Source organism: Rhinolophus sinicus, linkage group LG12, assembly GCF_036562045.2.
Source record: "Rhinolophus sinicus isolate RSC01 linkage group LG12, ASM3656204v1, whole genome shotgun sequence".
Taxonomy (NCBI): domain Eukaryota; kingdom Metazoa; phylum Chordata; class Mammalia; order Chiroptera; family Rhinolophidae; genus Rhinolophus; species Rhinolophus sinicus.
The window spans coordinates 60,496,143-60,509,959 of NC_133761.1; the positions used below are offsets into that span (position 1 = coordinate 60,496,143).

Genomic DNA, 13,817 nt, shown 5'->3' on the forward strand with positions numbered 1-13,817 from the left:
GTAAACTGTAGGAATTACCTGATATTTCTGATATGTCAGCCTATTCTAACATTTAATATGAAATGTATTTGATATACTTAAATATATTAAATTTCTATTGCTATTTGCAATGAAAAATAATGACCCTAAGTACTAACAGAAGCATTACCTTTGAATCATGTTAACTATAAAGTAATTATCTTAAGAGCTGTCTCCTATTTTGCAATATTTAGTTCTGGAAAAAAAACATTTCAGAAATAATAATACATACATACCTAGCTGCTTCTACCTAGACTGTTATCATCTACCACACTTATAGAAATTTCTCCTATTTGATTTTGATTCAGCACCTAGACCTGGAAATTCAAGTTTTAAGTGTAGAAAGGAACTCTTTGAAAATGTGTGGGCCCCTGCGAAGCGCAGCCTTTTAGAAATGTGGTATTATATAACAGATGGGGGTTTAATGAAGTAAAGCACAGTTTGTAACAGGTTCATTGTTTCATATGCTCTGGATCACTAAATTGGCAGGTAGAGATGAAAGGGGCATTAAAATGGGCATCCCGAAAATTATAGAATTCCCTCAAAGGAATACAGTCTTAAATGCTGAATTATGCAGCCAATTCTAATGACTTGGGAGTCATAACGCATGACCTTTCCCTGACGCAGGAAGGAACTGTGAGCTGTGTGAGGACTACTTTTTCCGACCAGTGGGAGCAGACCCTTCAGCCGTCGATGTTTGCAAATCCTGTGATTGTGAGAAAGGAGGCACCAGAAATGGGAGCCTCCTTTGTGAGCAGGTGAGTGTTCAGTATTGAAGGGAAAGAATTGCTCTTTTTCAGAAACTAATTTGGGAGACGTTCTACTAGTGAAATTGAGGACTATGCGTATCAGGATGTCTTGTGTGTGTGTTTGCATTTCAAAGATATGGCTGCTTTCAGAGTGTTCCTGGCAGCTTAATATGCACACGGGCTATAAGCCTTCCTTCTCGACTCTCTTTTGCAGAGAAGGAAGGCTCGTTTTAGTTGTAATGTTACAATTGTCAAAAAAAATGGGGGTTTGAACTAAACTGGGAAGTAAATTGAGTATGTCTCGGAATTGTTGGAGAATTAATTTTGATAAATGATATTAATTAAACAATAATTTTTTCTCCCTAATTCCACAGAAGATAGTATAACAAAAGTCATTTAGACACAGATCCAAATGGAAATTATGATAGTCCTGCTTCTAAATTTCTTATTCCAACCTTCTCTCTATCTTAACAGTACAGTGAATATTTATAATTTTATACATTGGTATTACAACATCACAGAAATTGATGCATGACCTACATGGACACAGATGCTAACTAACCTGGGTTGGTATATCCTACCTCAACCCAAAGAATGGGAGAAGATATTTGCAAAGTGCATGTCCAATGAGACTTATCTCCAGTACATAAAAAGTACCTTTATATCGACTTTATAAGTCGATAATAAAAAAAGACAACACACTTAAAAATGACTAAAGGATCTGAATAGATAGATCTCCAAGGACAATACACAAATGGCCAATAAGCACATGAAAAGATGTTCCACGTTATCAGTCTTCAGAAAAGTGCAAATCAAAACCACAATGAGATACCACTTCACACTCACTGGCATGGCTGTCATTAAAAGGGCCGATAATAGCAAGCATTAATGAGGATGGGGAGGTAATTGGAATTCCCATACACTGCTGGTGAGCATGTAAAACATGCACCCACTTTTATAGACAGAGACCAATCTGGTGGTTTTCAGCATATTAAATGTAGAGTTATCGTGTGACCCACTTTCACTCCCAGGTATAGATATACCCAAGCAAAATAAAAACACATATCGTCACAGAGTCTCATTCATGAACATTCATTGCTCCATTATTCATAATTGTCTGTAGAAGAACCCAATGTCAATCAACTGATGAGTGGACAAATCAAATGTAGTTTATCCACTCAATGGAACATTATTCAAGTAAGAAGAAAGGAAGTAATGACACATTTTAACCTGTACTTTGGTCTCAGGAGTGGGGATAGGGGAAGGGAAAAGAGAAAAAAAAAAAAAAATATATATATATATATATATATACACATATATATATATATATGTGTATATATATATATATATATTTTTTTTTTTTTTCTTTTAGATGCTTCTGTACCTTGGTATTTTCCATGTGCAAAAATCTAGTTAGCCAATGCATAAAAGAAAAACACACTTTAAAATGTTAACATTTTTTTCTTTGTTTAAAAAATATGTTTTCTTTTTACTTTTGTTCTTCCTAATTTGCTTTGTTGATAATTTTATAGTAGGGAAAAATAAAATTTTCTTGATACGTAGCCAGAGAGCTCTGTAAAGGAATATGAATACAAATACAGTGGTAGAAGTGTTTCCTGAATTTAAAATCCCCATGTTCTCTAACTCACATTCACAGTTTACTTTAGTTTTTATTATTTTCTCATGCTCCAAGTACAGACGCGAAGGAGATGACACAGAGATGATTATTACATGTGAAAATATAATGTCAGGTACACCTTGCCTAAATGATGTTACAGAAGACTTCTAAAAATGTGTATTGTCACTTTTTCCGTGGGATAACACAATCCATGCTAAAAAAAAGTTGTCAACAATGTCAGAATTATAAACTGTAAAATTGAATTCAAGGACATTTTTAAAATTCATGAAATGACAATCCTTAATAATATTAGGGAGCGTACAAGAAAATTAGGCAGTAGTTCAAGTCTCATTTCGTTATAATAACTTAGGAATCGAGCCAGCCCCAAATGGCCTGAGTGACTATGTTTGCACTCTGTGTTCTGGAAGGAACTTTCCCTTTGGCAGGTGCCATTTGAAACTCAATCCAATCTCATAAACTACGGCATGTTTGCCTTATTCTTCCATAAGAAATGTTGTAACCCTTCCTCATGTGACTGCCAAGATCTGGGGAATGGCATGAAGTAATGCTCTGAGTCACTACATCCTGAAAATACCGATGCCAACGTCAAGACACATGGAACATCTAAAACACAAGGATGCTGTTGGTATGAATAGGAGCGGAGAAGATGGGGAAGAATCAGATTCTGGTTGTGGAGTCCTTCATATAGAGTCCTAGGTCACCAGGGCTGCTGTGGGTGAGGGTTAGGGCATCCATATATACTTTTAACTTGTGTGTAGGAGTGTATCCGTGCATTTTTTTGGTTGGTTTATTTATGTGTCTTTGAGGGGGAGTTTTCAATGCTTTCGTCAGACCCAAAAGATGGACGTGATCCAAAAAAATACTAAAATTTACTGCAATGGGGATAATAAGTCCATTTCTCTTAAGAACAGCCTCGGCTGCTAGCCTTGGCAGATACATAGAATGTGAGCTTCCCAGGATGCCGTGCACTTCCTTCTTGTATCCTTTGAACTCAAGGCATGAGCTCTTTGACCTCGGTCTTGAGTTGGAGGTTGGCCATTCTCTTTTCCTCAGCGAGTGTGACTTAAGTCCAGAACAAGATAGAGCCCCAGGCCTGAAGAATGCTTTGAAAGGAGTTTTCTGAAATCTCTGGAGAAGGGCCTATGAACTCATAGCTACAGCCCACAGACATGGACATCCTAGTAAGCTCTACTCCAAGGTGGGAGACCATTGTCTGGCTCCAGCCTGCCCTTACACTGACCTTCCCTCCATATGTGTGCCTGTGTTCCTGGAGAACCTTCTAGAGCCACCTGCACAGGTGGTGCTGACGACGTGAGGAGCCTTAAGAGAAAGTTCCTAGCATACATCTTGTCTCACGTAGCATGCATTCAAACTATGTTGTCTGGATGCTTTTCTGTTTGGGGTTTTCTCCAGGCCCCCTGCCTTCTCTCTCTCTCTCTGTTACTTGGCTGTGTTCTTGATTCTAGCTGAGGAAACCATGAGGGTGAAGCCATACCAGTCAAAACTTAGGAGATCAGCCAGAACAGTGCATCTCAAATCTTTAATGTGCCTGTGAATATCTCAGATATCCTTTTAAAAAGCAGGTTCTGATTCAGAAGCCTGGAGCAGGGACTGAGATTCTGCCCTTGTGAAAGTTCTCAAGTGGTGCCGTTGCTGCTGGCTGGTCAGTGGACCACTCTTCAACAGCGAAGTTGCTGGAACACTGTCTGTCAAAGATGCATAGATAAAAGAAGCAGGATGCAGAGTGGAAGGTGGGAGAGAGGTTGCTGAGCGTGTGTCCTTATGCACATATGTGTACACTAGGTGAGGCGTGGGCTCGCTCTGTTTGGTCCTCTGAATCCCATGTTAAAATCAAATGGTGTTCAAAGTTTTCCACACCAGTGAGCCTCAGTTAAATCACAGTGGAATTGTACCCAAATCTGTGTCCTCAAAAGTAGAGGACCTGACCTAACTATTTTCTTTAAAAATGGAAAGAAAACAGTAAATAAAAGAATCTGAAAGTTGGCTGAAAACTGAAAATATAGTTGTAATTCTATAAAAAGAAAGAAGAATGGTTGATTGTAATGCTCGATAAGGCATCGATAGACTGCTGCAATAGAGCCAGAACAGAGAGAAATGATTAAGAGGCATTAAAAATAGATTAATAAGGCAGGAGACTAGGTGTTGAAATGAATTAGATGGAATGGAAAGGCATCAATGGAGGAAGTATATCCAGGTCTGACCCATGGAAGATGGAATCATAAGGAATTAGGAGCCTACTCATGAAAATTGATTGTTCCGCCACAGTGATAATTTTCCGGAAAATGGAGCAGAATATACTTTCTCTGCATAATGCACCATTTCCTGCAGTTCATCAATGCTTTTTCATCTGCTCAGACGAGGTATTTGTCATTAATTACCACAACATGTCCAAAACTCACTGTGTGAGTTTGGCAGAAACATATTGCCTTGTATTTTGTGTTACCCAAACATTAAAGTGTACAAATAGATACAATGCACAAGTTGTTCAGCCTATGAGAAGCTTTAGCCCGAATAGTGTGATGTACAAATATTGACCATAAGCCTTAAGATGGTGAAGGATATGAAAGGTGGGGAGTTCAACTGGAGCTTATAGAAAGACCTGAAGATTTGGGCGTTAGTCATGTGGTCTCTCCTGCAGAGACGTGAGGAGAGATGAGTGGTTCCATTTCTCTTGCAGCTGATAAGCTGAGTGATAGCCGACTCACCTGAAGATGCAGAGGGCCAGCTCTAAAGGAACAAAGGTGCTGGGATGCAAATTGGAAAAGAAGGGGAAAATGGACCTTTGCTTGATAGAAAGGCTCGTACTGAAGGCTGTATCCAAGAACCACGGTTGTGACCAGCTTAGGTTGGTGCAAAAGTAATTGCGGTTTTAAAGGTTAAAAATTGCAAAAACCGCAATTACTTTTGCACTGACCTAATACCTGGACATAAAATGGATGCCGCTGTAACTGAGGTGAGGTTCCCAGACTCTAAGTTGAGTTCCACGTGTTTGGACACATCTGGCTTCTCCTTGGGAATGAGTTCACCCCAAGGCTCAGGGCGTGCAAAATTGGGCAGCTATTAATATCTCAGGCATTTAAGGCTAGATTCAACAGTGAGAATAGCATTGGCAGGGCTGTTAAGTATCAACTGAATGTTGATTTCACTAATATGTGTAGCACAATGTGATACAAGGCCCATTGCATTGCTACTGAAATCTAAACAGATGTAACAGATAGATCCCCCAATGTCCAGTGGCCTAAACAATCTCGGAGTTAATTTCTTGTTTGCATAATCCCTCCAGGGCAGCTGTTCCTGGTTGCTGGATGGCTCTCCTTCTTATGACAGCTCAGGGACACAGCTTTCTTGCATTGCCTGCCTCTGCCTTCCCCTAGGAAAGGAAAGACAGTGCAGAGAAACAGCTCCCACCTTTTAAAAGTCTTGGTCCAAAAGAGGCACGCATCTCTTCTGCTGTCAATGCTGTTGGTGACTTCTACTGCAGAAGAGACTGCTTCTGTTTAATGAGAAGCCCTGAGGATAGAGTATCTCATCGGCATCTCAGGGTTACGCGACCATTCATATTGGTGGCAGTGCCTGCTTGGGGCTGGACCCTGTATAGTGGCAGAGGTGCCCATGGAAGATGGTTTGGTACAACTGTATCAGCACATGCCAGAAAAAATGGAATAGGATGTGGGTGGGGGAAGAGCCAGCTTACATGCAAGGTGAAAATGCTTGTTCGTGAGCACATGTGAGAGAGGCCCCAGGGACAAGCAAATGAGAGAATAACCACTGCCCTCCAGGTGCTCCCAGACGGACAGGAGGGCAAGCAAAGAGAGAGTATAGCATTGAGGATGCTTAGGGATCTTAGATTTTGAAGGCTATTTGGAAATGAGTATTTTAAGAGTTTTAGCAAGAGCAGCCAGCATAGGAGGGAGGGAGGGAGGGAGGGAGGGAGGGAGGGAGAGAGAGAGAGATGGAAATATGGTATACCTGTATCATATGATATGGGTGTAGTGAGTTTTAAAATCTAGTCCATACATCATAGCAATCCTTCATATGTGCTTTGTGAGGATGCTTGTTTATTCAGGAACAGAGTATAGCTGGCCGCGTGCCTCCATTGTCAGCCAAACCAACGTGCTGATCATTTCCGGAGGCAGGTGCTCTGCTGGTGTTAAAGGCGAGTCAGTGGCAAGGACACTGGGCGCCACGCTTTGCAGGACTGGGGGATGGTTAAGCTCCTTGCACGCTGAAGGATTGGTCTCCACCTTGACCCGCCCATGTGCAGTTTGGGCGCCATGTCCCGGATTGCCACGTTTTGAAATGTGTGAGACAGATTGGCAGGTGGATGGCATACTGCTAAAAATACAGGAGGATAAACTCGACAGTAAGATTCTTACACGTTCTGTTTGTTTCGCATTTGCCATGTGCAAAGGATTATGACAAGCGCTTTCAGTCAATGCAGCCCTTACGGGTTAGGCATAGTTATTCCCTTACCACGATATTGCTAGGGACACTGAGCCTCTGAGAAAGTAGGTGACACTTCCGAGATCAAGCCACTAACAGCCGGCTGGAACAGAGATTCTAAAGTTACATCGTTTGTTTCCAAAGCCCAGAGCGAAATTGACATGAGAGATGCTGAGTCTTAAACACGCGTGTCCCACAGCAGATTGTTGCACTGGATATTTACGTACACTCCCCAAAGGTGGGAAGGAGACAGCCATTTGCCTTGGGCTCATTATACCACATCCTATGAATTTAATCCTAACGACTGAAAAATTTCCTAAATATTGAGGAACTAACAATGTGTGCATAATTGAGTCGTAAATTTATTTCTTGGAACCAATACGGTTCTCGAATAGAGTTCTGCGTGATGATGGAGAGCTCATGTAACTCCCTTGGTGGTTGCTCTTACCAAGGATTCAGCTTATTATCTCCCACATAAACTAATGTCAATATTTTGTAGTGGCACCTCTTAAAAGCCGAATTTCAGTTTCTTTATCATGTTGGATACACATCTTCCTCTCTTAGTATTTGGCACTTATGTTTTCACTGGCTCAGTAAACTAACACTATAGGAAGCAGGCATTCTACTATGTAATTTCATAGCAACTTTGATTGATTTTACTGAAATGGAACAAGATTGTTAAATCTCACATTAACTTTTCTAAAAGCATATTTCTATACAACATTAACGATAGACATGGAAGACACATTTATTCATGTTGTGTCTATTTTTAAGATGCTACTCTGAGCTCTTTCCTTTTGATAAAGTCAAAATGCCATCTTGTTAATAACTACTACATTAATCTTGTAGCAAATTACAATAAGACCACACTGTATACTTGTACCATTCTCGTCACATTTATGAAATGCTCTAATTTAACATGGTAACATATATCACATGCATCCTTTACAAGTTATAACCTATAATCTCTGACCAAAATAGACCTAGACTAGCAAAACAAAAAAAAATGGGGGGGATGATGCACTATGAAATTATACCCCTTTGAGTGCTAAGCACTGTAATTATAGTACTTTCTCTTCAAACTGTTCACGTGTGTAGCCATTGCCGGGCACAGCAGTGTGTGGGGAGCATCTTTACACGCTGCCCATCTTGAACAGTCAAAAGACTGAGAAAAACTGTATTCCATTCCTACTCTGACTTTTGTTTGAGCTTCAGGGTGTGACCTTTTGCACTCCTTGGAGAGTATGGTGGGGAAGTTTGGAAAGCAGTTTCTTGGAAATGCCTTTTGGCGAGGGTGGGGGTGCTATAAAAATATACCAGCCTGACAAATGATGGGCATTGTAGGATGGTAAAGAGAAGACGTCTTGGTTTTCCACCAAGTAGAAGCTTTTCTTCTCCAATGAATATTTTCGACAGCTGAGCAAGATGATAAACAACAGTATCACAAAACACTTAAATGGAAGCAAGTATTATGATGTACATTATTCACCTGGAATTCTCCAACTCGTGACATTTATATGTGGCAAAACGACTGCACATTCATTTATTTATTTTTGAAGTGGAGTGTGTACCTTACAAAGGTAGCCTGCTACAATGACATGGACTTTTCTTCTCTAGAGAGGCTGGAGCTTGAAAGAAATCATTGTATCTGTACTAGAAATATGTAGTAATTCTCAGGTCCACATGTTAGGGCTGAGCAAGCTCCTAGCTGGGAGAATATACTATAGACAGATGATGGATAGACAGGCAGATAGATAGATAGATAGATAGATAGATAGATAGATAGATAGATAGATAGATAGATAGATACGGGAGATAAAACATGTATTTTTTCCTTAAAAGCACCAGTGGTGCTGCACACACTTAGATGTTTCATGAAAGCTCTTTTTAAGAAGATTGCTAAAACCAGTTCATTGCTAGAATTAACATTCGGTTACTCAGCAGTATGAATAGTGCAATGTTGACTCAGTTCAGAATCACCATGTTTATTTGATGCTCAGAGATGGAACTATGAATAATTTGAAGAGAGGCATGGCCGAGGAAAACAGCAGTAAGACCGAGTTCCAAGGAAATCAGCTGACTTATTGTGGTGACGGGATAGGCAGCAAGTACTTAAACACTAATTCTTAAGTATCAATGTTCATGAGAACCACCAACATGCCTTTCATTAAGTGAGCATTCCTCGACTCAACCGTTAGGGACTTTTAACTCTCTCGGTCGGAATTATTTGTGGGCAATCACAGGACTCATCTTAGAATACGCTAAACGTATATTGAATGCATATTTGTATATTCAAGTGTTTCAGTATTTAAAACTGGCATGTAGGCTTGATTGAGACAGATGTTTTAAAAACAACGTTGTTTTACTTGAAAGGACAGTAGTTTGGATTAAGTATTTTCTAAGAAGTTATTGAAGTCTCCACGTTCTATGAAAAGCGAGTAGACATTGTGATTTCCGTAACTTCTGTAACATTTGATGCTATCTGTGGATGCATTTCAGTGAAGTAACAATTTTAAATAATTCAGGCAATGAACGGATATTTGGTGGAATGCTACTATATACCAGACATAGCGCTAGTCAAGGGGTACATAATGGTGAATACAGGACACATCAGGAACTGGTAAATTAAATTTCAGTGTCCCCAAATGTGTTGTTTACTATTATTATTTCAAAATCAACTCTGTAAGACTTGGCTTTGTCATTGCCAATGAGAAACCTGTCCTCAGTTCAAAATCACTGTTGTTAAAAGCGTTTCCTGCTTGAACTGTCTCTCCTGCCTGTCCACTCTCAGTGGTTTCTGCCCAGTGTGGGGCCTCGCCATGGAAATGTGCCTGGCTCTGTCCGTTTTGAGAGTTCAGGAAGCTCCCCGACTCCAGTACCTTCAGTTCCCACAGCAGATCTCTTGCCATCACTTTTTGTTGTTGTTTTTTCATTCAAGTTTATTGGGGTGACGATGGTTAGAAAAGTTACATAGGTTTCAGGTGTACAATTCTGTAATACATCATCTGTAGATCACATTATGTGTTCACCACCCAGGGTCAGGTCTCCTTGCATCACCATAGATTTGAACCCCTTTACCCTCTGTGGATCGCCATCCCCCATCCCACTTGTGTTGCTCGTTCCGAAAATGCACTCTGTGTTCTCTAGCTCTCGGGCCTTTGAAAAGTCAGATGCCCCATGACTTCTCCCTGCTTTCTTCACACAGCGGCTGATACCGTGCAGGCCGTGTGACACTTGCTCCTCTTTGGGGATTTCTGGGGGTAGCTGCTCTTCCAGTTGTGTTATAAGTATTCTCCGTGGCCATTTTTGGTGTTGCCATTCAGTTCTGCCTCTTTTTGTTAGGATTTGGAGAAACTCAAGACCTCTGTGGCCGTCTAATCAATGTCCCCGATTCCTTTCAACTTTGACTACCTGATTTAAACTGAATGTATAGAATACCTGGTAAAAATGCAAGCCCGAGCTATTGGGTCATTTTCCATCCTATGTTATGGCTCCCATTTCTCTTCTTTCCTCAGCCACTCACCCATCAGTGTCTATTCTCAAGAATGTACTCATTGATTAAAATATTTCTTTTTTGCTCTCTTTTGTATCTCTCTTCAAACAAAACTCTCCAAATCAAATTCAATTTCCGGGTAGACTTCCTAGTCTTAAACATTTGAGTTTACTTTTCAAATTTGTGGGGTAGCATCAATATTACCTCATTGGCTGTCAGTGAGTTCTCTGAGAAAACATAATCTATAGAATATTAGACTGTCTCTACCACCAGCCAAACAGTGCTTTGGAAGACGTATAGTTCTGCTGTTTTAAAAATGTAGCTTTAAATTACTTAAAATATGGGGTCTACTATGTAGAGAACCTCTGATGAATATCGACTGTGCTCACCTAATTTATTAATCTTTAAATTATGGTGCACATTTTCTTGAAACACAAAAGTGCTGTTTTCACACACACACAAGTTATCATGTAAGGATTATCCGATGCCTTAAATTCACCCTGATAGAATTCCATTTCTTAATGTAGAGGATAATTGAGAAAGCCGACTGCAATAATTATTGCAGCATCTTAGTCTTTTCTGTTGCCACTAATGTCCCTGCCAAATGCACGGTTTCAGTTATCACACAGTTGACCATGCGTATCTACCATCGCTGCAGAGTCTGGAGCCGCTGACTTTTGCAGGATGGTCCAAAAGGTCACAAGGTGATATGTAGCAACCCACAGCAAACACCGGTGGTCTTCGGAGAAATTCCTGAAGACTAACTGGGCGGCATGGCTGATGCTTGCGCCGGCATCTGGCTGATCACAGAGCTAGGCCTTGCCTCGACCTTCCCTGGGTCTTCCTGCTGCTGTTAGACTCGTTTATCACAGCTGGTGAATTTAAAATAGTGATGGTGGGCAAAGATCTGGGAGTCAGGCCCCTTACTAGCTGTCTGGCCCCCAAGAAGTTACTTGATCTTTCTACAGTTTTGCTTCTCTGAAGTGAGCAGTTATGCATTTCACAAATGGTAAAATGACTCAAACGCCTGCTATTGTGGCACTTACATTGTAATGTGGTTTGTAATGTGGTTTTTTCCTTCTTTCTTTTTGGTTTTTTTTTGTTTTTGTTTTTTGGTCCCTGTTTTTCGTGTTGGAAATTTTGTTGCACAAATGTCTGATGAATCCCTGTTGCCTGTTCTAGTCTGTAATGAAATGGTGAAACATTTCCAAACTGGACTTTTCTCTTGTATGTATGAATGAACAGCAGTAAGAGAGCTTTTCTTTGCAAGTGTTAAGAGTCCCAGATATCCATAAAGAGATCTTATTATCTCTGTAGCTTTTCTCTGCCATGTTCTTCTTCATGGAAGCTAAGTCTATCTCTTGGCATTCTTGAGAAGTAGTACAGGAAAAGGGAATGGTGGCAGGGGGCAAGGGGTCCCTATTTTGTAGACTTAACTTTCCAATATCTGCCCTACACCACAGCCTCTCATTAGCAATTGGTCCAATATAACGGAGCTGGTTAATTTCAGTTTTTCTTGCCAGTAAGACTGGTGTCTCCATGGAGTGGGAATACTGGTCCTGGCTGTGTAGGATTGAAATGGGGACCTGGAAACCTAAATCCTCATTCTGTAGAATTCCTGAAACTCATGATTCTCAACTTGTGCACTATCGGGATTTGGGGGCTGGAGAATCCTTTGCTGGGGTGACTGTTCTGGCCATTGCAGTGTGTTGCAGCACCTCTGACCTCTACCCAGCAGATGCTAGTAGAATCCCATCCCCCGTTGAGACAACCAAAATCGTCTCCAGCCACTACTACTAAATGTCCTTTTGGGGGAAGATACTCCCCAGTTGAGAATCGTTGTTCTAACTTCAGGCCTGCGTCCTACTTCACTAAGTGTTTTGTGGCCTGTAAATAAATCTGAAGACTTTCAGATATTTTGTAGGAAAAAAATAAAATAAAAGTTCTCTTGTTTTAAGGTTCTAAATCAAGTGGTACCATATTGTAGCTTCTCTGACTCATTGAGACATTGTGCATATTCACTTAATTCTTTCTTCCATTCTCTGTCTTTGAAACCTTTTGTGACATTTGTTCTCTATTGTTTTCCCTACCGGTCTCGTTACATTTAAGGGCTATACTTTCTTTTAAAATTCCTATTTGAGCTATGAGGAAAAAGAGGACGTAGCTACATGATGAATCATCTGAATTTTACCAAAAATCTTATTTTTGAACACACGTATTCAAATGTACATTTTTCAAACAGTGGCCAGACTTAGTCAAAACTTACGTCTTTTTCCCTAAGGACAGAATATATTGTGATTTTCTCTCCTTCCTCTGCTCTACTATCCCTCCTGCACGAATTTGGTCTTAATTTTATTAATCTCTGAATAAACCGTTTACAGCAACGTCAGTTCTTTGTCAGAAAGCAGAATGTGTACAGTATATGTAGCGCTTGTTTCTGTTTTCCTGGGCACAGAGTCTTTATCACCATCAGATATACACCTAGCGATCAGCATGATTGCAGTTTAATTTACCTTATTTGGTAGCAGCAGCTCATAATAGTAACTTGATTGAGGCAGAGTCTTCTGTTTCTTTTTTTTCTTTTTATTGTGTTAAGGACACTTACCATGAGTTATACCCTCTTAATAAAATTCTAAGTGCGTGATACAGTATTGTTAACTACAGCAGATCTCTAGAACTTTTTTGTCTTGCATAACTGAAATTGATACCTGTTGAACAGAAACTCCCCGGTGACTCCTTTCCCCAGCCCTTCCCCAACTACCAGGCTATTCAGTGTCTATGAGTTTGACTCTTTTCAAACCTCATATGAGTAAAATTATGAAGAATTTGTTCTTCATAATTTGTGACTGACTTACTTCACTTTGCATGAGAATCCTGCGTTTCAACGAACAGTTATCTAATAAAGAGACCATAGATTGAAATGATCTGAATATTTACTAAATGAAAACAAATCTTTCTCTCGCTTTCCTTTGCTCCCACCACATGCACAACCGCGGTATGTTTCTAAATTCTCCTATTTGTGATGCTTCTTGTTACGTTTCCTGACATCTCAGAATGCCTTATGCTTCTGTGAATTTCAATCCAGACTGTGCACGTTTCAGATTTTGTCTTTAAGGAAAAGTGATGCTGATGGGATGATGGAAGGTTCAGGACTCTGATTTTGGCTGCTTTGAACAGTCAATGGATGGTGTGCAGTTTTTGATCTCTACAGTTCCTTTTTTTGTGGTATAATCAGCAGAAGCATGTCTGCCAAGCTTCCTTGGAGCTGTGTCTGGTTTGAGTTCAGAACTTAGAGCTTATGTTAAATGTTTACCCATCTATGGTTCAACTCATGAAAATTCACTTTGGATTTAGTCATCTTGTAAATTCAGTTTATAGTTGTTTTGTGAGGTTAAAAAAAAAAAAAAATGAGACATCTCCTTCCAAGCAAACAGAATAGTGGAACCTGAGTTAC

The 13,817-nt window shown here is 40.1% G+C and overlaps 1 protein-coding gene across 1 annotated transcript in view; it reads left to right on the plus strand.

Moving 5' to 3' along the window:
* USH2A (usherin) overlaps positions 1-13,817 on the plus strand; it is a 582,349-nt gene that overhangs the window by 92,339 nt on the left and 476,193 nt on the right. The window contains exon 10 of the mRNA XM_074316330.1: positions 646-776. Within this exon, the coding sequence (XP_074172431.1) occupies positions 646-776 (131 nt within the window). The remainder of the gene's footprint in view (positions 1-645; positions 777-13,817) is intronic.